The sequence below is a fragment of the Electrophorus electricus genome, chromosome 19 (genome assembly GCF_041902795.1).
Source record: "Electrophorus electricus isolate QZ-2024a chromosome 19, ASM4190279v1, whole genome shotgun sequence".
NCBI lineage: Eukaryota > Metazoa > Chordata > Actinopteri > Gymnotiformes > Gymnotidae > Electrophorus > Electrophorus electricus.
This window is the reverse complement of record NC_137515.1, coordinates 13,832,988-13,857,500: the sequence shown is the minus strand read 5'-3', so window position 1 is coordinate 13,857,500 and position 24,513 is coordinate 13,832,988. Positions and strand designations below refer to the sequence as shown.

General features: G+C 42.8%; 3 protein-coding genes across 11 annotated transcripts in view; 2 read left to right on the top strand and 1 right to left on the bottom strand.

The window, feature by feature from the left end:
- Nucleotides 1-12,407, top strand: part of mtus2a (microtubule associated tumor suppressor candidate 2a) — a 49,288-nt gene extending 36,881 nt beyond the window's left edge. For 4 of the 7 annotated variants that reach the window (XM_081702884.1, XM_081702887.1, XM_081702886.1 and 1 more), the window contains 11 exons: nucleotides 1,203-1,346; nucleotides 3,528-3,626; nucleotides 5,769-6,067; nucleotides 7,734-7,800; nucleotides 8,047-8,261; nucleotides 8,637-8,742; nucleotides 8,909-8,982; nucleotides 9,104-9,202; nucleotides 9,317-9,436; nucleotides 9,845-9,945; nucleotides 10,275-12,407. In XM_081702884.1, the coding sequence (XP_081559010.1) occupies nucleotides 1,203-1,346; nucleotides 3,528-3,626; nucleotides 5,769-6,067; nucleotides 7,734-7,800; nucleotides 8,047-8,261; nucleotides 8,637-8,742; nucleotides 8,909-8,982; nucleotides 9,104-9,202; nucleotides 9,317-9,436; nucleotides 9,845-9,945; nucleotides 10,275-10,626 (1,676 nt within the window). In that variant the 3' untranslated portion in view covers nucleotides 10,627-12,407. The remainder of the gene's footprint in view (nucleotides 1-1,202; nucleotides 1,347-3,527; nucleotides 3,627-5,768; nucleotides 6,068-7,733; nucleotides 7,801-8,046; nucleotides 8,262-8,636; nucleotides 8,743-8,908; nucleotides 8,983-9,103; nucleotides 9,203-9,316; nucleotides 9,437-9,844; nucleotides 9,946-10,274) is intronic. The other 3 variants (XR_014118759.1, XM_081702888.1, XM_081702889.1) reach the window with 3 other exon arrangements.
- Nucleotides 12,408-15,345: 2,938 nt separating this feature from the next.
- slc46a3 (solute carrier family 46 member 3) lies at nucleotides 15,346-18,628 on the top strand. Of its 3 annotated transcripts, none has more exons than XR_014118661.1 (6): nucleotides 15,346-15,544; nucleotides 16,011-16,209; nucleotides 16,565-17,239; nucleotides 17,449-17,575; nucleotides 18,001-18,084; nucleotides 18,490-18,539. XR_014118661.1 is itself a non-coding variant. In XM_027016143.3 (6 exons), the coding sequence occupies exons 2-5, from the start codon at nucleotides 16,024-16,026 to the stop codon at nucleotides 18,077-18,079; spliced, it is 1,185 nt and encodes a 394-aa protein (XP_026871944.3). In that variant the 5' UTR covers nucleotides 15,346-15,544; nucleotides 16,011-16,023; the 3' UTR covers nucleotides 18,080-18,084; nucleotides 18,490-18,628. The 3 variants fall into 3 exon arrangements, 2 of the variants coding, with proteins under 2 accessions (XP_026871944.3, XP_081558559.1); XM_027016143.3 differs by having other exon boundaries at nucleotides 17,449-17,693; nucleotides 18,490-18,628; XM_081702433.1 differs by having other exon boundaries at nucleotides 16,008-16,209; nucleotides 17,449-17,693; nucleotides 18,490-18,628.
- Nucleotides 18,629-19,157: 529 nt separating this feature from the next.
- Nucleotides 19,158-24,513, bottom strand: stoml3b (stomatin (EPB72)-like 3b). The gene is made up of 7 exons (XM_027016147.2): nucleotides 24,417-24,513; nucleotides 21,890-21,993; nucleotides 21,341-21,413; nucleotides 20,916-20,998; nucleotides 20,543-20,746; nucleotides 20,095-20,229; nucleotides 19,158-19,771 (listed from the first exon to the last, which is right to left on the bottom strand). Exons 1-7 carry the CDS (start codon nucleotides 24,469-24,471, stop codon nucleotides 19,583-19,585), a joined length of 843 nt encoding a protein of 280 aa, XP_026871948.1. The 5' UTR covers nucleotides 24,472-24,513; the 3' UTR covers nucleotides 19,158-19,582.

Genomic DNA, 24,513 nt, shown 5'->3' with positions numbered 1-24,513 from the left:
AGGAAATTAATCAACTTCTGTCTGATCTCAAGTCTAATTACATTCTCTATAAACTTCAGTTGCATTCCACACGATGTCTTTCAGATAGCTCCTGGTGGGTGAAGACTGTCAAAGAATGTCAAACCCATATGCCCTCCAACCAGATGGAACTCCAAATTGCCCTGTCAGTCACTGCTTTCGTGCCTGTGATGCCCAGAGTTTTGCTGTGCTTTATGCTAATGACATAGTAGTCAATGCACTGGTTATGTGGATGATTATGGAGAACCATAACAGTGGTGGAAGTAACACTAGCACCACATGCTTGAGCTGCCAACCCAGTTTGACACAGTTCTCACTCCAAGAGGCCTTCCTGGGGTTAACAGGTTCTTAATGAGGCTTTTCTTCTATCTCCCAATGACAAGTCCGCTTTGGTTTCTGCTCGGCCATAGAAAGTAAGCTTAAGCTTTTCTGCACCTAATAATCATCTCCTGCTGTGCGCCAGCGAGACTCTGCCATAGCCCCTGCAGTGCTGGATCTCCGTCCGTGAGCTAGACCAAACTTACACCAATAACTCCTTTCTGATGTTCGCACTTCAGTCCTGGGTATTCTGTATTTTTTTTGCATTAGAACTCACATTGTTATGACCATCACAGTTATATTATTACTTTTTTTTTAAATTTATCTTCATTCATCATCTCATGGCAAATATAAAAGTGTTTTAGAATGGTCCAGCATCCATATTTTACTGTGCATATCAGAGCTTCACTGTCGGTCGAACATGTTGGCTCTCCTAGCCTCTCTCAGGCTTGCAAGAGGCCTTCCCACAGGGCTTTGAAACAAAAGCGCGTAGCGTATCAGGTCTGGTCAGGTCTGGAGAAGGCATTGGGGCTGATGGATGTCAAGACAGGAAGACTGCTTTGAGGTCAGCTACTATGCTAGCGAGCAGTTTAGACGAAGGTTAAATGAACTCTATGGGAATGCTAGAGTTACAGTCCTAACGGTGAATGGGTGTGTGGTACTGAGAGCGGAGTGAGGGAAAGGGAGAGTACATGACCAGAGCTTTAGTTTGTGGCCATTTATACAGCTGAAGAATGCTCATGACGTTTGCTGACTGACAGTTGAAAGGCTTAATGTTTGTTTTCATTAAGTGTTCTTCATCCTTGATACTGCGACATATAATCCAAACATTTTTATGGTTGTTTGTTTCTTTGTTTTGCTGCCAGGTCCCAGCAGTGTGAGTGATGACCCCCCCTTCCGCAGGGTCATCACAGCGGCCAGTGGGGACGGGCGCAGCAGCCCCCAGCCGCCGAGCACACCCGTGCCCGCCCGTCGCCCACTGCTACCCCCACCGCCCGCCTCCCCAGTGGGTAAGCGCTCAGGCCTCCAGGGCACGGCTCTAGCACTGCCTGAAAGTTGCAGCCGTGGGAAGGTTAACGTGTTTCCGAGGGGCTTCTGTGTTTACAGTGGGTTGAAATATCCCATTGCCCAGACAGAAGCCTTTCAGATTCATAGCAGCTGCTTTTAGTGGAGGCCCATCATCATCCTTGGGTCCCAAACAGAGGAAGACTCGTCAGGCATGGATAATCAGGGTGACCTGGGGGACCCCAGCCACCAGACTAGACTGTCATTAATCTCCCGGCTGTCTCTGCAGGTGGAGTGACATGTTGAATACACACCTGCTGAGTGGAGAATGCTACTTCACTGATGAACTTGCTCCATGCCTTGGTTATGCTTTAAAAACTGATTGTTTTTATTTAATTTTCGTTTGCACAATCGGCACAAAATGTATGTAAGTGTGCATAAAGAGGTTGATCTCAAATGAGCAAGCCAGAGACCAGGCCTTGTTCAATTCCACTTGGATGCAGCTCAGAAATAGGCCAATACATTTCATCTGCCTGGCTAATCTAGTTGCGCTTGCTGCCCATATCGGTGCTTGTGCGCTTTGTTAGTCTTTCACACTTTATCTTGTCCCTGCATATAGAGCACTTTCTTTAGTTGATGTTGTTGCAGATAAACATACACACATAAATGACATTATGCAAGCTTCAGCTAAGCCAGCAGTTAATTTAACAAAGCCAGAAGTTATTGTAACTAATTAAGAACCACCATCCACTCAGCTCAAGAGACTACTTTATCTTTTTGTAATTATGCTTAAAGGAGACTTCTTTTTAATGCTTTTTAAATATGAGTGTTGTGATAAGTAAACCTAGTTAGGAGAATTGGGTTTTTTATCCAAAACAAACAAACGCATTCAGAAGTATGTAATGCTGCTTCTGGGTCTCTCCTCTCCTCTCTCTTCTAGGCAGGCAGCAAAAATGTGACTCCTGCCGCAGTGCTTTAGTGTTATCAACTGTGTGCCACTCTAACTGTAGAGCCCATTAATCTTTAAGCACAGTTCCCTGTGCCTACAGTGTGCTTTAGCCAAACAGGAGCTCCAGAGCCTTGGGAAGGGGAGGGCTCTCAGAGCCCACAGCCCAGCAGGGAGTACTGGCTTGCAGTTCTGAACTTAGCAGGAAACGCTAGTGGTGGGCGATGCCAAAAAATCGCATCGAACTTTTGAAAGCCCCTGCTTCTTTTACTCACTGTAGGTCTTATACTGAAAGGCCTGGAGCTTAATGACAATGAGAGCTATAGCTATCTAGCTACGATTTGCTCCTACTTTTAAGAACATACAGCCTTCCGATATTCTAGGATCTACAGTCTACGGATAGTCAAGCACACATGCCAATCCGCTTGCGGCTTCTGTTGTGCTGATGTTTTGGGGGAACAGGCTTAGGGGAGTTGTAGATTGGACAGGTGCTGTGGATGTTGGCGGGTGGGAACGAGTGCTGGGAATTTTGGCGCGAGGGAGATGCTAACTGCTAATGCAAGAGGGAACATGCCTTGGGTGTCTTGGATAATTTCCTGGAGGTCTGTCTGGCTGTCTCCTACATGCAGAGATTAGCCATATAGCAAAGCCGTAACCAGGTACTTTGGGACCACAAAATCTCCGCACATTTGTGTGTTTCTGGGTGGGTGGGTGGACGAATGCAGGCAAACATTCTAAACCCTGGAAAGAGATTGTTTAAAAAATAAGCAAAAGTGACATTAGTAAATCTCTTCAGGGCTTGTGGTGACTGAGGTCTGGTGCGGCTGACTCGCCTTGGGGACGCACTGCTGATGAGGCTGACGAGGTTTCACAGACAAGCAGCTGTGGGATCGGTGTAACCAGCATAGACGGGTGATGCAATAGAGTGCAGTGTGTGTGTGTGTGTGTGTTGCAGAATCTTATTCCAGCTAGGCTGAGCCTTGCTGCTGCCTCATTTAGTGCCTGACTGCACCGTATTGAAATCGATCGGCAGACCGAGGAGCCAGGGCCACCATGGCAAAAAGGACAGAAAAGAGGCGAGAGACAGAGGGAGAGTGTGAGAAGAAGAGAGAGAGGAAGAAAGAGCAGGCTGTTTTCTTGGAAATTACCCATCTGGCACATCTCCGTGGGCCATTCTGAAAACATGCAGTAAACTCCTCTTTGTTCATTCATGGAATAATATTGTATTTTTGTTTGTTAGGCTCACGCAAGGAGTCCCAGAACAGATCTGATGGCCCTCGTTCTGCACTCTCGTCCCCAAAGCGGCTGGCTGTCGTGACGCCTAAACCCCAGTCACCAGGTGAGAGCCCTGTCAGCCCTGGTCTTCTCGTCCCTCACCTTCTCCCTGTCCTACAGAGCGAGTGTGGGCGTCCCAGGCAACTTCTCAGTCTCTGCTTCTGCAGCATATCATATTCATTTGAATTCTTCGGCCACAGATAAGCAGTTAGGCAGAGACTGAGACAAAGAGACAGTATGAGAGACTGGGGCAGCTGTGGTAAGGAACTTCATGGTCATTCCATTCAGCCAGCTAACACAGGGATCCAAGTCAGCGGTCCAGGCATCATGCCTACATTCCTTCATGTCTACACCAGCCTCCACCGTCTTCCGTCATCTTATTCTTGTGCTATTTCAGGAAAAATATAATTTACTGTATCACTTGCTTAATATATTACACATTTACCATACAGAGTAAATATTCCTAATCTATTTGCTATTTTAAATAAAAACGTATACAGCTGTGAGATGAAGTCTGTGTTTCTCAACATTAATTTGACCTGTATTTTTGATTATTAAAATTTTTTGAAATGTAATGTTAATTGAAAATAAAATATTGATATGAATGTGAGCTGTAAAAAAAAAACTAATGAAAACCACACACCCACCCTTCTTTCTTCCATAACAGTGGCCTCTCCACATAAAAGTAACTGTCTGTCAAAACATGTCACATGGCCACTTCAGAATTGCGCGAAACACTCATCTTCCATTTACTACCTGAGAGGCCACACCTTTACTCTGTTGCCATAGAAATAATTCCATGCGGGTAGGCCAAAAGCACACACTCTAAAAGCACACACACACGCACACACACACACTCTTACACACATACACACACACACACACACACACACACTCACAGACACATACACACACACACACACACACACACACATATATACACACACACTAACACACACACACACATATACACACTCACACACATATACACACACACTCACACTTACACACACACACACACACATATACACATACACACACTCACACTTACACACACACATTCACACACACACACACACACACACTCACACACATATACACATACACACACTCACACTTACACACACACATTCACACACACACATACACACACACTCACACTTACACACACACACACACACACACACACATACACACACACTCACACTTACACACACACACACACACACATACACACACACACACACACATATACACATACACACACTCACACTTACACACACACATTCACACACACACATACACACACACTCACACTTACACACACACACACACACAGATTGTCAGCCGTCCTTTACCTCAATCACTACTGGTCAGTGTCTAACTACAGGACTACTGACCAAATGGTTAAATGAGTGGCAGCAGTGATACTGACATTGAACTACTACCATGCTGGTGTGTGTTGCACTCATTGTGTACCAAGAACAGCAGTTTTGCTGGAATGTTTACACGTAAGTGTCTCTGCTGGGTTGCGGGAGGTTAGCAACTCAAAAATCCTAATAATTGGTCATTATTGGTCCTGTTATCAGAAATAGCACAAGAATGTTTTGATGGATGGTTATCTCAAATTGCACATGGCAACACATAGACTGTATTCCCTTACCTGCAAAGTGTTTTTAATAAAATCCGTGATGTGTGGATGTGTGTTTGTTTGTGTGTGTGTGTGTTAAACTAATCAGTGTTAAACATAGAAGCATGTGGGTGTGAACGTTAAAGGCAGTGCTAGTTCCAGCAGCCCATGACATCCAGCTGCCTGCCCGCTGCGTCCAGCGGCGCTGGCTTCCTGCTCAGAGCCAGGCCGCCCGCCACCATGACAATGTCCACATCCGTGAGGGCACTTTTGTAGGTGTGTGGCCTGGCATTTACGAGTAGCAGTGTCCAGGCCCTCCCATTTGGCTGTCGCCGAGGGGATGTGCAGATTCACAGCTGGAGCCAATCCCGGCTACCGTTTCGTGGTGACCCAGGGAACAGTGTCTGTGTGCTTGCAGCCTTGGTAATAAGCCTCTCCTCCAGAACCAATATACTTGTCTCAGTAGAAAACCAATACTGCCAGCCTGCGATCAGAACTGGTCAGGCCCGCGGCGGGGAGACGCTGCATCACCTGCGCTAACATTAACAATTAATGATGCTGAGCTCTGCTCTCCAGTCATGCAGAGACAGAGGGCAGCAGCTGCAGCCACCCGAGTTCCCGGGGCTCCAGGGGTCCCTGGGGTGCCCGCGGGGCCGGCCGCGCCGTTCACGGGGCGCGGAAGCGGGTCCCCAGGAGTGGACAAGAGAAAAGAGGAGGCACAGAGGAAGGAGAAGGAGCGGGAGGAGGAGGTGCTGCGTCTGCAGGCGCAGTGTGAGGAGCAGGCCGGACAGGTGCTGGAACTGCGTGCTAAGCTGAGGAGGACCGCACAGGGCTTGGACGCCTTCTCGGTGTGCACGCAACACTTCAGCCTCAAGGTACACACGCCAAACATATTTACTGCTCCCAACCCTAGAATGTCCCCCTCAGAAGAACGGATCACCCCCCCCCCACCCCAGTATTCATTAAGTTATTTCAAGCATAGAGCTTCTGCATGGACATACAACACACACCGCTCAAGATATATGCCTTCAGAGCCCCTGTGATTATCAGACAATAGATAATATAAAAGCTAAATATATCTCATGCAGGACTGCCCTGAAAAAAAAAAAAGTTATTGGCACCAGAACCATTTGGGTGTTTTCATAGCAAATTAAAATAACCAAAGAATCTGAGGACTAGGGCAGGAATAAGTCTGGCCACTGCGGATGCCTTCAGACACCATGGCATAACACTCCTTTGACTGCTGTAATACTAGACCATTCACACTTAGGCATTCAGATATACCTGAGTTGTTAGGGTAAGGATTGAATCTATTAAAGAATGGTTGCCACTGAAAACATTTTTGTACATGTAATTATTTATTTATTTATTTATTTATTTTTACTTCAGGTATTATAAAATCTCAGATTTGATGGTGCTAGAGCATTTGATTAGATGTAAGCTTAGGCTTCCTATGGGCTAGCTACAAGAGTAGGAGGCTTCTAGAGCCACGTTGCCCTCTGGTGTCCATAAGTGAAAGTGTCACTTGAGTTGTGTTTTCCCACAGCCACAAACATTTTTAGTCAAATAGTCAAATTCAGTAGTTAAATTCAGTAGTCAAATTCAGTGCATCTTGTAAGGCACAAACACACTTTGGCTCACACACTTTTGAGCAAATACTTGTATATCTACATGTGTAATTCCATTTTGACACATGAAAAGTACAGATTGATTAGGTTTTCATTAAGAATAAAAAATAATAAAATATTAACTTTACAAGTATTACCCCAGAGTTGCTTTAATTCAATCCTTTGCGATTAGATTTTAGAAATGTTACAAAAGCTATTTTTCTAGAAATGTCTCTTTTAAAAAAATACCGTGAGCCATATTTGGCTGGCAGGTTGATAAATTAAACAGTTCTCATATTTATTAGAGGTGTTTAAAATTCTTTGTGGGATTTTTAGGGTTCCCTTTTTGTATTTGCACATTTGTTTCTTGTCTCTTGTTCATAGACCTGTTTACAATCATATGATTACAATCATAGCACAGCTCATAGCACATGCATGCACTTAAAGTTTATAGATCACCACTTTGGACCATAGATGCTGCTTAATGGCTGCGTAGTTCTTCTGGAAAACCCTGTTTGCCCAGCTTCTGCAGATACATGAGGCAACTGCTCAAGCACAGTAAAACGGCTATGTAGTTGTTGTTGTTGTTGTGGCTGCTTGTCTAAGAGCGATTTGAGTGATAGTATTGGCAGCAAACATGTTAAAACAGCCCACATGTGTGGCGTCTATCACTGACTCAAGCTTGTGGATCAGTGTGGATCTCTGCATCTCCTGTCACTGTCCCATTCTACACCTAAATCTCACTCGGCTTATTTAGCCACTCCATGTTAGAGAAATAGATGGTGAAGATGGAGGATGGGCCAGTGCCCCAACAGTCCATACTGTCACTGTGCAAACAGTGAGGACAATACAACGGTAATAACTGGATGGAAACCGGGTTGGGGTGTTGCCCTGCATGGGGAGATTAACACACTTGAATCTGTGTGTGTTTCAGTGCGAAAATGCAGAGCAGAAACAGAAGGACTTGTTTGTGGAACTCAGCAAGATTCGGGAGGAAGTCAGTAAGTTCTGTGTATTTCCGTCTCCTTTTCAAAACACTTGAAAAAGGTGTAGTTGAATTCCTTTTCCACCTTTCTATTTTATTTTTTTTTATCTATCTTTGATAAAACATTACCTTTGAGAATTTCAGTTACTATAAATGCTCTGCAGAGTATAGGCCATACTCTATTGGAAAAAAAATCCTTTAAACGTAGAGTGTATGTTTGAAGGAGTGCTGAGCCTCTGTCCTTGCGCCACCTGGTGGCCAGATTTCGCCACTGCACGCTGGGAGCGGCTGCAGCAGGAGAAGGCTGAGCTGGAGTACAGCTTTAAACATAAGCTGAAGCAGCTCCAGGACCAGCAAGAGTCTGAGCTTGTGGCTCTGGAGGAGGAGCTAAGAACCCGCCATGCCTCCGACATGGCCCATCTGAGAGCTGAGCACCAATCACACGTGGAGGAACTGCGAACCCAGCAACAGGAGCAGGTGTGTTCGTTTGTGACCTACCCTATGGAAAAATCATTTTATATTTAATAAAAATGTTTATATTTTTATTTAGTCTCAGTAAAGGAACATGTTAATGTAGTTATCCCAATCTTTAGTCAGATAAATTCAAATCACAGCCTTTAAGAACTAATTATCATAGGTTTTACACCTTCTTTGTACCTAATCTGTTAACTACCATTGATTACAAAATCTACTACCATATTTAAATTAAAAACCCAGGTTTAATTATCTAGGTTTTAAGTAAGAAGAGGCCTCATCTACAGGCATTTAACACAGTAATCCTCAAGGGGTCTTAGCACAAATGTAATTAAACGTCATGGGATTTCCAGCCTAAACGTCTGCTCCTGTATGCAGATCGAAGAGTTAACAGCTCAGCACGAGGCTGCCTTGGAAGATCTGAGAACAATGCACAACATCACCATGGCAACACTGCAGGAGGAGCATGCAAGGACCATGAGAGGTCTGTGCTTGGATTGCAGTTTCACTTGTTGCAGTCAGGGGGCAGGCATGGTGCATTTCTACTCACTGCAGGCAAAATGTCAGCACTGTGGAGTTGTCGTTCCAGCAATGGGGAGACATGGCACACGTGTATTGATCGCTTGTTTGTTTTTGTGCCCTGCTCTCAGACCTGAGGAAAGCCCACGAGCAACAGAAAGCTACTTTAGAAAGCGACTTTGAGAAGCACAGACAGTCTCTGCAGGTAAATTCACGTGTATTTAAAGAACAGGTTTCTTTGCTTTGCTCTTTGCTCAAGCCTTTGCTTAGTAGTGGATCATAACTCGTGGATTTTCAAGCTGAAATAAGACTGGTGGTGTTTTCAGGATGAGGTAGACGTGTTGACGTTCCAGAACCAAGCCTTGCAGGACAAAGCTAAACGCTTTGAGGAGGCACTGCGCAGGAGTGCTGATGAGCAGATAGTGGTGCATCACTTATTCGCACACTCTCACACCTACAAATGTGCAAACACACCTGAATAATTTGTCATGCTTGGTAGCCCGTGGTTCATGAAGCGTCTTCATGGGTGTGCTCTCCAGGATGCTCTGGCTCCATACCAGCACATAGAGCAGGACCTGAAGAGCTTGAAGGAGGTTCTGGAGATGAAGAACCAGCAGATCCATGACCAGGAGAGGAAGATCTGCCAGCTGGAGAAAGTGGTAAGCTCTACATTTAAGTGTGTGAAAATTTTTTTAAAACTCTCAGTGAGAAGCAGGTGAATCAGCAGGAATTCCTGTTTTCTTTATAAATTGTGATGTTCAGCACTTGTGCCAAATTACAATAGTAACTGTGTTCTTTTGGTCCATATATATGTTTTGTACCAGACCGAACGTATGTTTTATCACTCAGCTAATGCTGTCTAGCGAGAAACTTAATATACCTCGGCCTCCCTTGGAAGAATCAGTATTTGTCCCTAACTGTGTGACCTAAGCTTATCCCACCAATGTTTGGAATGTTAAAGCATGCTCAGTGAGACGGAGAACGCATAGATCATCTGTGTTTTACAGTGCAGGGAAGGTGTGTATAAGAATTTAATGGGGAGCCCTTTGGTCACCTGATCCTTTGAGCAGGCCCAAAAGAACGTGTACCTGGAGGAGAAGGTGCAGGTGCTGCAGCAGCAGAACGAGGACCTGAAGGCCCGTATTGACCGCAACCTTGTCATGTCCAGGTAGCCCTCACCATCTGCATGCTCCATCAGTCAGTTGGTAGAATGAAGCACAGACCTTTCATCTACAGCTCCTTTTTGATTGCACAGGCACAAATGGCCAAAATAATGAAAAAAAACCATGCTGTACCTATACACAATGCATTAAATAATTGTATTGCTCCTGATTTTAATGTGTGGAGTCTAATTTGGTTGAGTCTTTTAAAGCAAATCTACTTATTCTGTAACATAGTAGACAGATGGTAGACAATGAGAGAGCCATGGGGTGCTGAATTGGGGTGTGAAATGCAAGGGGCATGCCTGTGAGTGTGTGCGCGCCATGCCTCTCACAGGCAGCTGTCTGAGGAGAACGCCAACCTGCAGGAGTATGTGGAGCGGGAGTCCAGCGAGAAGAAACGGCTAAGCCGAGACAACGAGGAGCTGCTGTGGCGTCTGCAGACCAGCCCCCACCTATCACCCTGCTCCTCCCCCAGCCACAGAGTCTTCTTCCCCGGGTCCGACATCCCACCCTACCCTTATTCCCCGGGCCCAGGAACCCCCACTCACTCCTCCTACTCACCCGGGCCCCGCACCCCCGTGCACAGAGTGGTCTCTCCCGGCCCAGCCACACCTACTCACAGGGGTTCACCAGCAGCTAGGAGTTCCCCCGCACGAGTCCCCAATGCCAACACACTACCCAGATAAGCTGTACAGCAAAAAAAAACAAACCAACAAAAGACCCCAAACTGAGCTCAAACTCCTCCCTGTTTTACCACTCGGTTCTCTTTTTCACTTTTTCAGAGTACCGTACTTCATCAAAGTTCTAAACGTTTTTGTTCCCTGTTGACGGTTTCACAAAAAGATTTCAGCGTTTTGAGGTGGAATGTGGAAACTAAGTTCCCTCACGTTCTACTGAGTACGTAGACAACTCACGGCCATCCACAGATGCTGCCACCAATGAGCTGGTCACCTGCAGGGCTGATTCCCCAGCCCACGCCTGTGAAGGTCAGACTCAGAGCACCACTGTGAAATAAACAGTGCTAACTGTGTGTGGAATCAGAGCCATGCATGGTGTGTATTCCCTGAAGCTCCTGTATATCTCTCTCCATAGTTCAGTGAATATTCTCCAGTCCTTCCTCCTCAGCAGTCTGTTGTCCTTCTTGACGCTAATTCTGAAGCAGAGGCCAGAATCAGAACGCAGACCTCACACTACAGGTGAAGCCTTAGATACCTGCCTCTCCACCTTCTACTCACCACCAGCAGTCCATCTGGGCTCAAAGGAAGCCATGATTCAACGTTTCAGAGCAGGAGCATGTTCATCTTAGTCACTATAGATACATCATTCAGAAACGGTTTTCGGAGACATTTTAAAGTCGCAGGGTGTAAGTCAGAGTCTCCTGGGTGTATGGCATGCCTTAAGGTCCGGATGCAATATACCAGTTCTTTCTTACACAATGATTTAACACTAATTTTGAGACTGAAATTAGAATTGTAATGGAATGAATGAGCTATCTGGATTCAATCATACAAATTATTGCTTTTTTTAAAAAGTGTCACACTTATAATGCTGACAAATTTTGGACATATATTTTACGCATGACTTTCAACGCATTATAGTTTAGTCATGTCCACTGGGTGTATCCAGGTCTTTCATTTGGTTTGCCAGTGCTCTCTCTAACACCCTTCTCAAGCCAGCCTTGAAATTGAAGTCTGAGCCTTAACAGAAGCATATAGACAATGCCTTTGGGATAAACATAAGAACCAGGACTGCGGCTTTAAATGTGAGCTGCTTGCAGTCCTCCAGGGTATTGGCTTTGGCAGAGTCCCTTTCATGGCTAAGATAGGTTGGCTGGCATAACCTCAAACTACCAATAAACTCTCTATGTCAGTGCAGCCTCTGCTCTGGTCTTCCAGTACTGTCTGTGATGGCTTCCGCTCAGGGTAACACCCCTCAGGTTGCCATGCACCTATGGAACTTTCTCAAAGGCCCCATAAAATTTCAGTGTTTGCCTCACACACCAAAACAGGGAGGTGTAGAGCGTGTAAAGATACCGACTACGGGAACTGTTGTAAATGTTGCTGTCATTTTTTTACTAGTAATATTTGTATGGTAGATCACGGAATTTTTTGCTATGTGCATGTGTTGTACAAGTCTTCCAGGCTTTTTGTTGTTTTGTTTTGTTTTGTTTTGTTTGTTTGTTTGTTTGTTTGGGTTTTTTGTGAGAATTTGGATAGTGGATAATGTAGTTGCTGGGATCCCGGGTACGAAAGCTTTCACATCCTAGCTTAATGACTAAAAGACTCGGAATGAATCACACCTCATTAGTGAGCCAATATTACCTTTTTACACATGTACTACTGTTTTACCAATGAGAATGGATAAGTCTGTTGTTCTCAAGTGTTGACTAAATGAAGTTGTTTTTAGTGTAGTTATAGTAACCCTTATTACCTCTGTAGGACGTAGCATTAGTTAGAAATTAATGTCTCCATATATATATATATATATATATATATATATATATATATATATATATATATATATATATATATATATATATATATAAACTAGAAAGGGGAGATATATATATATCCTTTCTAGTGTGTGTGTGTGTGTGTATATATATATATATATATATATATATATATATAAACTAGAAAGGAATGTAGCCTAATTATTTACTAAAATGGCATACTTTAAAAGTTCAGGGATTTTTTGTTTGTTTTTGTTAAATAGTGGACACCTTTAATAACAAAATAGCACACTCTTTTCATCCCAAGATTTAATGATGTGTCTGGATACATTTAGAGCTAATTGATATGAAAACTGAATGAACACTGCTCTAGTCATTATATTTATAGCAATAAAACAGGTCTACCCTAAAGAAATCTTTAACGAAAATAAGCGAACAATGAATTTCCCCAGTCTGAGCATTCGCAAAATGTGCCAGAATGGAAATATAAAAAATGTTAATAATAAAGCATGATAAGCTGAACAGTGCCACAAAGAATTTCTTCATAAAACTTACTTACAGTACCTTTATCAGACAAAGCTATGACATTATTTTTGTCAGAACATTAGGTGGCAAAAATAGCTTTCACCCCAATTCATTTTTGATAATTCTAAGTGAGCAAACTTTTGAAATTGGTGATTTATTTTCTACTGTAGAATTAGTGAGCCAGTATATTCTTACCTGTTTCAAGGGTAAACCACTTTCAGATACAAATTTTGATACTGCTGTCAGATGTTTACTGGTATTTTTCTTTACAATATCAACGTACTGATGGTGCTATCAGGGGGTACAAGAAACGACACAATTAACCAGACTACCGTCATTCAAGACCAGCTGACAAGTATAACGTGCTGTTTTTCGTAAGTTCTTTTAGGGACAGTATGTAGTGTGTTTTTATTAATAAGGGCACTCTTGTAGGACTGATTTTTTGTTGTTGTTGTTAAAGACTTTATTTTTTTAGATTATATGAAATATTTTTGTGTTCTTTTCTGTAATTTGTAAAACCTGCACGCTGTACAGTACTTGATATTTAATATGGTATGACATTATATACAATGTCCTGTCAGTAATGTACAGTGGATTCTGTGGTAGAAATTCTTTTTAAATAAGGTTGGAGAAATATCACCCTCTGTTTTTGCTAGAAAGATCCAGATATCAAAGATACTCAAATTAGACATTAAATATTTATAACAGAACCTGTACTTTAACCTGTCCAAACAAACAAACATGAACAAATACCTTTCATAAGTCATTATTGCATAAAGTTATATAAACACTTTGATTTAGATACAAAACTACTGTAGTTAGTTCTTTGTCAACAAAACATCCTTGCATTTGAATTCAAGCCAAAAAATACAAATAAAAACAATAAGTAAAAACAGTTTCACAAATTGTATTTAGCATTACACATATTTAAATATTTGACTAATGTGCCTTGGTTTAAAGTACAGTACCAAAAATGAAGACATTGTTAACAATGGTCCTTTGAAAACTCAATATGGTTCAATGATCTGAATAAATGATTATTAGTGATTATTATGTAATTTGCAAAAACATTTTATTTTAATTGTTCATTTGTTTTGGAACACACAGAGCATTTGGAGAATTATTTTTTGAATGTTTGCGCAACCTCCACATCCACATTAGGGTGTTTTCTAAGATCATGTAACTTGTTAAGTACTGATCTACTACATTTTTATATAAAATCCAAAAAGACTGGAGAAACTTAGAGATCTTATTCCCTTCCTAAATGAACATAATGACCACATGATGGGTGGTGAAAACAAAACATCAGTGAAACATTAAAACACAAACATTCAAAATAAACTCATCTACTTATCTAGGTCAGCTGCAATGAGAAGAGTAAAACTCATTTTATCTCAAGTAAAAAGTGAAAAAAACGTCTCAAAACATCTTAATTAACTTAATTTATCTTAATTAAAAACCTAAAATATTTGGTATAGTATAAAACACTAAATCTGTATATGTTAAAAATGTAGGAATATTGTTTTGCAACTTTATTGAACATAATTTCCCCTTTTTTATTCATTCTCTTTTTTCTAGAAAGTAGTCATCCTTTCTGGATCTCTCAGAGTTTTTCCCCTACACTGATGAACTAGTTTCAAATTGTACTAGCAAAAGCTGAGTCAGGGCCTGAGGCTGACTTGGGGCTTTGTCTGATCAGCAATGCTTCACGCGAACTCCTGACTGACAGCATCTCATTGAGAACAAATAAAAACACACACAGGCCATACAAATGGGTGGTCAAGTCAAGCTCATTACTAAAACCTGCTGAATTCCCCTTACTTTCTACTTCCTTTGGCCACGTGGGTTTGCAGTCACATGTGTAAATAGTATTTATTGTGTCACAGAAATCAGCAGTGCATGTTTGTCTGGGCAGGTCTCTCTTCTCTGTGTAAGTGCTTTTTTGTCTTTTCTTTGTGATGGTCTGCACAGTAAGTGTAAACTGTAGCGTAGTTGGTATTAATCTAAGGAATGGACAATATTTATAACTGAAAACATTTGTATGCACTTTGGGAAGGGTGGATATTAAAATGCTTCTAAAGAGAATATGATTGTTTTGTATTTTGTTGTTCCCAAGGATAGATGGATAACCTGTGTGTGTGTGTGTGTGTGTGTGTGTGTGTGTGTGTGTGTGTGTGTGTGCACGTGTGTGTGTGTCCACATGTGCTGACTCAATGTATGCATGCACAGGCTTGTAGGATCTCTTTATGAGTTGCTAAATCCTTGCTGAGTCTTTAAACAATATTCCCAGGCTATACAGCAATCAGGATGTTTATTACGTCCCCCTTCATTGTTCCTTTTCTCTCCCATATGCCCGCCAGCACGCATGCGCATTCCCTCACCCCGGAGGACTGATCCTTTGGGGATTCACTTCCTCCACAAACAAAGCATCAACAGAGTCTTAGAGATGGTGAAGTGTTTGCTGGTACTCACCTTCTCACACAGACCATCATTCTCTTCACAGAAATCAGGTGGAATCATTTGATTATTTTGTTTCTTGTTTTATTTTTTGTTTTATTTTTTGAAGAGTGTGTGTGCTAAAGAAAGAGCTGAACCAAGGTGGAGCAGTGGTCTCACTGCTTTAGCAGGTAAGAGTCACAGTATAAGTCTTATAATGTGGTCTTATAATGTCTATATATATAATGTCATACACTATATTAAACATACACTATTACATTATTAATATACTTATTTCTTTAAAACCGTATATACAGACCCGATGATATATTCACCTAGGCAACATAAGTTGAGACATAGACGTACTAAAGAAATACTGAACCATAGACATTAGAATATTTAGACACATTTTCTCTGCCCAAAACAGTTTTTGTGGGTAGTACAACATTGAAATTCTAGTCCTTGATTCAAGTGCTAAATCTCACTTCAAGATAGCAAGCAGGAAGTAAGCCTTGGGTAAGAACTATACGATAGCTCAAGGCAGCCATCGTTAGCCATGCTGTGTGTGTAAGATGCAACACTCTTCTCATATCCTATGACTCCTCTCAAGTGCTGTGACTCTATTTCTTTATCCTCCATAATCCTTCCTCGCAGCAGAGGTGGTGCTGAAATGGGGTGGCAGAATGCAATCGAGCTCGTGGTGGGCCTGCATGCTTTGGCCATGTTCATGACCTACCCGTTGCTCCAGCAGTATGTGCACCAGAGGCTATGGCAGCAGTTGGGTGGCTACGCCTACTCCACCAGCATGGACCGGTCTCTCTGCACAAGCAACTCCAGTAACCTGAGCCTTCATCAGGTTAGCCTCGCCCTGCACAGCTCCTCAGCTGAGCCAGTCCCCTAATCGGAACTAGGGCCAGTGTCCACTTACACACGTAGCTGCGATGCAGGGTAAATTATGATTTCATTAAATAATATGATAAAGTAATATGATCTGTTGATGTGCTCAATTGAAAAATTGCCATATTCAAAGTTAATATTTAATCTAATTTCTCGCACAACTACCCATTCCACTTCAATTTAATAACCACATTTAGAACTGGTTCTGCAGTTAATAAGTAAATAAGACCCTTTCACTCTCATAATTACTAGTCATTCAATACCACTGCAGTCTCACTATGCGTGTGCGCTCATTGCACCTGTCTGTGAAGCAGGCCGTGCAGAGGGAGACGTCACGCTTCCTCCTGCATAGTGAGCTGTGCTTCCTCCTTCCCGGCCTGGTCTCATCTCTGTTCCTCGTGTCGTACAGCGACTGGCGAGGGCGGAAGGCAGCCATTGTGCCGCCGCTGGTGGGTGACCTCCTCTTCACACTCACTTATTTTGTGGTGAGCAGATTCTCGCTCAGCCTCGGATACCTGCTGGGTGCCTCCTTCCTCGCCGGGATACTCGGCGGTCCCGGCTCGCTGATCGGGGGTTGCTTCTGTTACGTGGCCGACCGCAGCGCAGAGGGGCCGCCTGAGTCGAGGACCGTCCGGATGGCCCGCCTGGACGCCGTGCTGGGTACACTGTCTGGCCTTGGCTCACTTTGCACGGGGTTCTACGTCAGAGCAGCCGGCTTCAGCTGGCCCTTCCTCTCCGCGTCCGCGCTTCATCTGCTCAACCTGCTGTACGTGCTTGCGATCCTGCAGGAGCCTTCGGCTCGTCCCGGCCACGGCCCAGCCCCCAAGCCCAGCGCCTCCGGTCCCAGGTCTGCCACCGAGCCCATTCATCTGAGCCCTGCTCAGGCCATCGCCAGCCGTCTGCAGGGCATCTACCTGCTGTTTGCATCTTCCACGCAGAGACGAAACACAGGGTTGCTGCTCATATTGAGCGCCTTCAGCTTCTACAAGGTGATCGTGAAAGCTAGCCATGCATTTCCAAGCTCTCTCTGCTTAGAGATTATCAACATATTAGTGCACTGATTCAGATCTCATTTGTCAAATTTTGACCACTCAGCAAAATGGCATAGAGCCAACCTTAAATGATTTTAGTGGAACATATTGTGCATGGTATCAAAATCAAGCTGTAGTAAACAAGCTCTTGAATTCAATTTCCACAGGTGTCCAAGCTGGGCGGCATGTCCATGGTTATTCTGTATGAGCTGAACGCTCCGCTGTGCTGGAGTGAGGTGCTCATTGGCTACGGAGCTGCTCTTTCCACACTGATCTACCTGAGCAGCTTTGCAGGTGTGGCCGTGCTCTCCCGATGGTTGCCAGACCCCTGCATCACCCTCCTTGGCATGTTCTCCCTGGCCTCAGGCCTCTGCCTGGCTGCCTTTGCCAAGACCACACTGCTCGTTTCTAGGTCAGTTAGATAACATTGGGAGGGGAGGGGACGGACGGACGGACGGACGGACGGACGGACGGACGGACGGACGGACGGACGGACGGACGGACGGACGGACGGACGGACGGACGGACGGACGGACGGACGGACGGACGGACGGACGGACGGACGGACGGACGGACGGACGGACGGACGGACGGACGGACGGACGGACGGAAAAAATAAACAGCCAGATATAGATAGATATATAGGCAGAGAATATAACTACTTAATGCATGAATAAACCTGAGACAGTATAGCAGTAGTGTGCTCTGTGGCCTTGCAGTATGATTGCCTCTTCTCCTGTCCATCATGCCTGCTCCTGTGATGCGCTCCATGATGTCCAAACTGGTACGCAGCTCTGAACAGGGTGAGAGCCTGGTCATGTGACTCCATGTGCTTCTCTTGTGTTCTTCCTCCTTAAAATCCAAGTTCTGTTCCACACACTGTTAACTTTGCCTGAATACTCTTATCCCAGCTATGGATGTGTGGCGTCGGTCAAAAAAAAAACAAAAAACAATGGGGTGTGCTTTGGTTATAGAAACTAGAAACTCCTTCTAGTCAGCTTTGCCTTCTTCACATAACATAAAAGGATCAAAAAGATGTAATAAGGACTTTCTAGTCTTGACATTGGCCCCATCCACACTTCTCTCATTTTTTCAGTCTGTTTGCTACCTGCAATAATCAATCAAGGAACGAAGTCTCCCTCAGTGTAGGGCACTGTCAGTTGGATATGTGACTGTCTAAGTGCTCCCTCTACCCTCTTCCTCTGTAGGCACTGTGTTTGCATGCGTGGCCTTTGTGGAAATGCTGAGCATGGCCGTGGCCTTACCGCTGTTCACCAGCACCTACGCTGCTACTGTCTCCTGGTTCTCAGGTTTTAGTTTTCTTCTCGCCGCCAGCCTTACCCTAATACCAGCCATTCTGATTGGGTGAGCGCCTCATACTTATGTCAATTACCAGCCACTCTGATTTGCTGAACCCTTTGTCCTTATTCCAATACTAAACACTCTGATTGGGTGAGATCAATCTGAGATTTAGCTCAACTTCATTCAGACAGTTTGGAAATGTAGGAATGATGTCGTCTGTTCCAATTCAGTGCTTTCTAGGGCGATAGAAAGATATCCAGCGTCAAATGTCAAATGTTCCTCTGGCTTCCTCCAGTACTACACTGTGGCTTCGTCTGGATGTGGGGGAGGAGTCTGACAGACTGACTCCTGAAGACGACGCAGAGGACAGTGCAAGACCTGCCGAAGTCATTCAGCTACCACAGTGGCATAAATGAGACTGTCCTCGCTGCCTGTGACCTGCCCACAGCAATGCCAATACCAATGCCATTACGCATATTCATGTGTGTCAATGAGTTATAGGTCTAGCTCCAGGACTTTGTAAAAATCTGTTAATTGCAACATAGAAAATAGGTCACTGAATGCTTAAAAAATATTCATTTCTGGACTCCATTTTATTAAGGCACAATGAATGTTCAGAAAATCTTTAACATTTTTCAAGATATTGAGTTACACAGGGTTTTGAAATATTATAGAAAAGAATACATTTTTTTACAGAGATTAAAAAATGTAATAAATTCCACTGCTAAAATGATTATAGTGGAGTACAATTAACCATACAATTAACATATAATTAACTCTAGAACTAATATATTCTGACAAGGACCAGTATACTGTTACCCTTATATGGAATGCATTTGTGTGTTTTACTGAAGTTCAAACACTCACATAATGAATATTTAGTTGTTAAATATTTTGCCACCACTGTTCTAAGGTAATACATAGTCCTCTCGTAAACAGTTGCATTTACGACAGACAGTCCATGGATAAAAAGGAAGGTTAGCCTCCTGATATCCGGTTTTACTTTTTCATGAAGTGGCCCAGAACATCCAAGGGCAGGGGGAAGATGATGGTGGAGTTCTTTTCAGCGGCAATGCTGTTGAGGGTCTGCAGGTAGCGTAGCTGCAGAGCAGAGGGAGACTCAGCGATCACTATGGAAGCTTCCTTCAGTGCCCGTGACGCGTTCATTTCTCCCTCAGCAGCTATCACCTGCACACAGAGTGAAATACAAAGATGATAGGCCCATAACTCCGTTCTTAACGTAACGACTTCTGTATGAGGTATGTCTAGTATTCTATTGTGCTTCATATACAAGTTAAAGTAGGAACATAAAAACTGCTGTCCATATGGCATTTGTTTTAAAGGTAAATTTTATGATTCACATGTTTAGGTAGCATTTAAGACAACCAACATCAAGTGATGGTAAAAGATTCTAGATAATGAGTCTAGATAATGAGCTCTAGCATAGTAGTGTGTGAAATGACTGCATTTCCCATAGTGCTCTGCTTTCTTGCGAGGGAGAAGTCTCTGACCTTAGCTCTGGCCTCACGGGCTGCCTCGGCTTCAGCCGCCATGGCCCTCTGGAGCTGATGGGGCAGCTTGACATCCTTAATCTCCACACGCTCCACCTTAATACCCCATGCGTCTGTAGCCTCATCCAGAGTCATCTGTGGGCAGGAGGGAAGTGAAAGGTTAAGTGTTGGAGTTTAGAGTCAGCACAGAGTTTGGGGATAGAATTTAGGACTTAGGGAATAATTGGCAGAGAATGCAAATGAAGATGTGTGAGGAGCTGAATTATTCCAGTACCATTTAAAGAGCACATGGAACAACCAAACAGCCTTCGTGTTATGAGTTGGGATAGATATCAGTTTCTGAGTCCAATATGTACAGTTTTCATTAAATATGAAATCTATATTTCATTTTCTCACTCTCTCTGTGTGCTTCTATTTCTTTCTGCACCCCCCACCGTCTGTCTCTTACCTGCATGCTGTGAGAAATTCCCTCACGGTCAGACAAAACTTCCGACAGGTTCTTGGTTCCCAGGACATTTCTGAGGGTGGTCTGAGCCAGCAGGCGCGTGGAGTAATCAGCACTGGACACATTCGCCACAGAGGCAATGGGATCACTGACCCGGAAGTACACCACTCCATCCACACTTACTGTCACTGAGTCCTTTGTCAAGATCTACAATCAACAAGGCATAGTGTTTTGTTTTTTTTAAAACAGGCAAGTTAAAATATTAACACATTAACAAATATTGCAGTAAAAGAATAAGGATGTGGTGATGTATACGTTCTGTAATATTGCATGTGTGATCTTGTAACAGCTTCCATAATTGAAGTGTTTGGCATACCTCTTGTGGAGGGATGTCAAACGAGACTGTTCTCATGTCCACCTTAATAAAGGAGTCTGTGCAGGGAATGATGAAGAAGATACCTAGAGATGGAGGACAGTTTGGAATACACCAGCTTCAGTTCAGGTGGCTCTTAGTGTGGATTAACCCTTACTTCCCATTTGACTGGTCAGAGGAATCTGGACTGGACATGTGTACGTCCAGACCGGAGCCCAGGTAATTATGGGGGGGGGGGGGGGATATAGGAGAGGGTAGGGTGTCACAAGAACTGTGAGAGAAGGATAATTGGTGGGAAAAATCATTTGAATATGCTCCACCTACAATGTAAATATCACATTTTATTTAGCTTTTCTAGAAATATAGCAAAATATACAAATACAGACTAGTAGAGTAACAGTAGTAATATTGGTATTATATTTGCTTACCTGGTCCCTTTGCCCTTTTGGCTGTGATCCTGCCCAGTCTGAATATAACAGCACGTTCATACTCTTTAACAATCTATAAAATAGCCATAAAGCACATTTTATAAACACCCAATCACCTGTCTCATCGTGGAACAACAAATGGTCTTAGTCCTTCCTAATAATGACAAACCCATTTGTCTCTAGAGAGTTTAATAAAAAGACTTGTTCCTATTGTCCAGCATAAATCTTGGAACCATGCAAATTAGTCATCCATCCACATGCCAGTCACAGCAGGATTTGCTTGAATAATGTACATTTTCAAATCACTGATGGCTAATACATTTACAGATGTTTTGTACAGTCAGTACTTATGATGAATTTTATTTATTTTTGTGTACTGCTACATCCAAAATGTAATGAAACAGATGCTGATAATTCCAGCGGCAATGCCTAAATCATGCCGTGGGTGAAACATTGTTTTTGAATAATCCTAGTAAGTGCATTATCACTTCAGTTGAACACATAGGCTGGGCCACCTGTCTTGTGTCAGCTCTGAGTGGACTTTTGTACCTTGATGCCAATAAAAATAGTGATTGGGAAGAACAGTATTGTGAAAAAAGCAGAGAGAGTAACGAGGATCCACCCACAGCAGCCGATGCCCCGTTTAGTCTCACCTGTAACAATTCAGAGAGAGAGAGAGAGAGAGAGAGAGAGAGAGAGAGAGAGTGTGAGTGTGAAGACTCAGAGAGAGAGAGAGAGTGAGAAAATATATCACAGCACATAGCGCCCCTACATCTTCAGTCATATTTACTATTTCAATCTCCATAGAACAGTAGATCTTTTGAAAATTCAAAATCCCTCCAAAATTAATACATTTTGTTTTGAGGCATCCTGTCATGCCTTCCACACGGACTCCGTCTCTGTTCACTGAGCCTGACACATTCACAATCTGAACTCCCTCATTCCAGGTCCTGGGATAGCCCGCATAGCACATTTAGTTTGTTCCTGACTTTTCTGACAGGATTCTGTAGGGTTGCTTTGGTACTTGGTTAATTCAGCTGAACCAGCACTTGGTCCAGATATTATACGATTCCATAGCAGCTAGTTGGCAATAAATGTTTTGTTTGTGTGTGTGTCCGTGTACGTAGCATTTCATTACATTTTTAGAATTACAATTAGCTTTGTTTTTACACTTGTTTCTTTTTTACTCTAATTTTCTGGGGGGGGTTTTTTGTTTCTTTTTAATGAGTGTGGAATTTCGCTGGCTCCGTGGTTTACTATATCGTTTACTGTAGATTCCTCTAACTTTACATCTCTGCAAAACAATATGCTCAGTCGAGTTACGTGGCTAAAACATGCACTGGCACATGATACATCTTGTAGTTTGCCTACAGCTGTCATGTGCAGATAGGCAAGACAGTGCTGGGGAAGGTGATGGGCAAAGTAGGATATTGTAAAACAACCTCAAAGCCTCATCTTCCTCTCACTTCAAGTGGAGAACTTTTAAAAATGCCCATTATGTTTCATTTTAACCTTTGTTCCATAATTTCACCAGCTACACAGGTCCTAAATAATGCAATACTAGTTAGCTATTCCAATTAGATTTAATTTCAGTTCAATATTTTATATATAGTATATTATATAGATTTACTCTCCACGCAATAAGATTATCTGGCCATATAGGCTCAGAAGGTAATTGTAGTCCTGTAAGTCTAATACATACATTTGTTTAAGGTGGTTATGCATATGTGCCACCTGCTTTAGGCAGTGTTATTTCTTATTTAAGCACTATAACATAAGATAGTGTGTTATCGTAACATCACAGGTGTCACAAGCACGAGCCAAAGGCAAGTTTTATAACTATAACTATATATATATATATATATATATATATATATATATAACTATATATATAACTATATATATATATAACTATATATATATATATATATATATATATAGTTATATAGTTATATATCTATAAAAAAATGACCTATTAATTTTATTCAGTTAAACAAAATAAAGAGAAGCAAAATGTAGTGTTAAATGTAGAGTTAAATGTAGTGTTAAATCTAGTGTTAAATGTAGAGTTAAATGTTGCTCATATTAGGGCAGCTTCTTTTGTAGTGGAAAACAATCGACCTGTATGTTTGTATGTGTGTCTGCGGGTCACACTCTCCAAACTGGCTGTGATTCAGATGTTATAAGTCATCCAATGTGTTCATTTCCAGTTTTATATTTGCACAAAATAACTAGGAGTGGGTGCATAAAGTTAGTCATTACTTAGTAATGCATCAGGAGGTGATGCAGTTTTGGTGAGAAAAATCTGTGCTGTTGTCACATGGATGATATACATCAGCACAATTAGAACAATTCTCACCCAATCAGATTGTGTAGCATAATTCATAACATTCCAGACACTTTATGACTCTTTGCCTTGTTAGCTAGTACTGCCCATAGAGTTTAAAACAGAATACTTATAACCTTTTTACCTACACATATAGAGATAAAACAAAGAAAGCAAAGCTATATAGGTATTGCAAACATCTTGTGGTATAGTCGTGAATAAAACATAAGTCTATCTGCACTGTCTGTCAGTTATGCAGCCTTATAGCATCTGTCATTGTGTTCATACTTGAAGGCCATTTATTCTCATTGAAGGTGGGTTATTCTCTTCCTATGCTTTGTGTATTCAGCCTAGGTAGATAGAATTCAGCCATACCATAAAGCCACAACAGTAGATAAGTGTAGCCCTAAAGTAGCTGACCAAAGTTTCATGTTGCGCAGGTGTTCATGTTTACCCAGCTCCTTTGGGCAAGCTCACCAGAGGACCTTTACAGTCAGCTGCAGGTCCAACTTATTCAGCAATGTATGCTGTTAGAAGCCATGGCCAGTCGTGATGTCCCTACACTATAAATAGTAACGAGATGTGTGTCCCACTCTAACTGCTCTGCATACAGACAGGCTGGAAGGCTGCATATAGCACGGTAATGCATTTTCCATGAGAGAGGTACATGGTAAGCTTGGAAGACTAGTGGCTGGAGAGAGAGAGAATATTAAAAAAGCAGAAAAGTATGACCATGGCAGAGTGACTCACTGATCAAGTCCTCTTTGCTTCTGTTTTCTTTCTGTGCCCGACCCTCCATTTCCATTCAGACCGCTTGTGTAGAACAGAGTGTGTGTGGGGGGGCAGG

What these genes read in the sequence shown, in the direction of transcription:
- slc46a3 (XM_027016143.3), top strand. Translation starts at nt 16,024, where the DNA reads ATGGGGTGGCAGAATGCAATCGAGCTCGTGGTGGGCCTGCATGCTTTG. An exon ending in GTAACCTGAGCCTTCATCAG is followed by an intron (nt 16,210 to 16,564) that starts GTTAGCCTCGCC and finishes TCTGTGAAGCAG; the next exon opens with GCCGTGCAGAGGGAGACGTC. An exon ending in GCGCCTTCAGCTTCTACAAG is followed by an intron (nt 17,240 to 17,448) that starts GTGATCGTGAAA and finishes CAATTTCCACAG; the next exon opens with GTGTCCAAGCTGGGCGGCAT.
- stoml3b (XM_027016147.2), bottom strand. Translation starts at nt 24,471, where the DNA reads ATGGAAATGGAGGGTCGGGCACAGAAAGAAAACAGAAGCAAAGAGGAC. An exon ending in GAATTTCTCACAGCATGCAG is followed by an intron (nt 20,230 to 20,542) that starts GTAAGAGACAGA and finishes TCCTGCCCACAG; the next exon opens with ATGACTCTGGATGAGGCTAC. An exon ending in CCCGTGAGGCCAGAGCTAAG is followed by an intron (nt 19,772 to 20,094) that starts GTCAGAGACTTC and finishes CTCTGTGTGCAG; the next exon opens with GTGATAGCTGCTGAGGGAGA.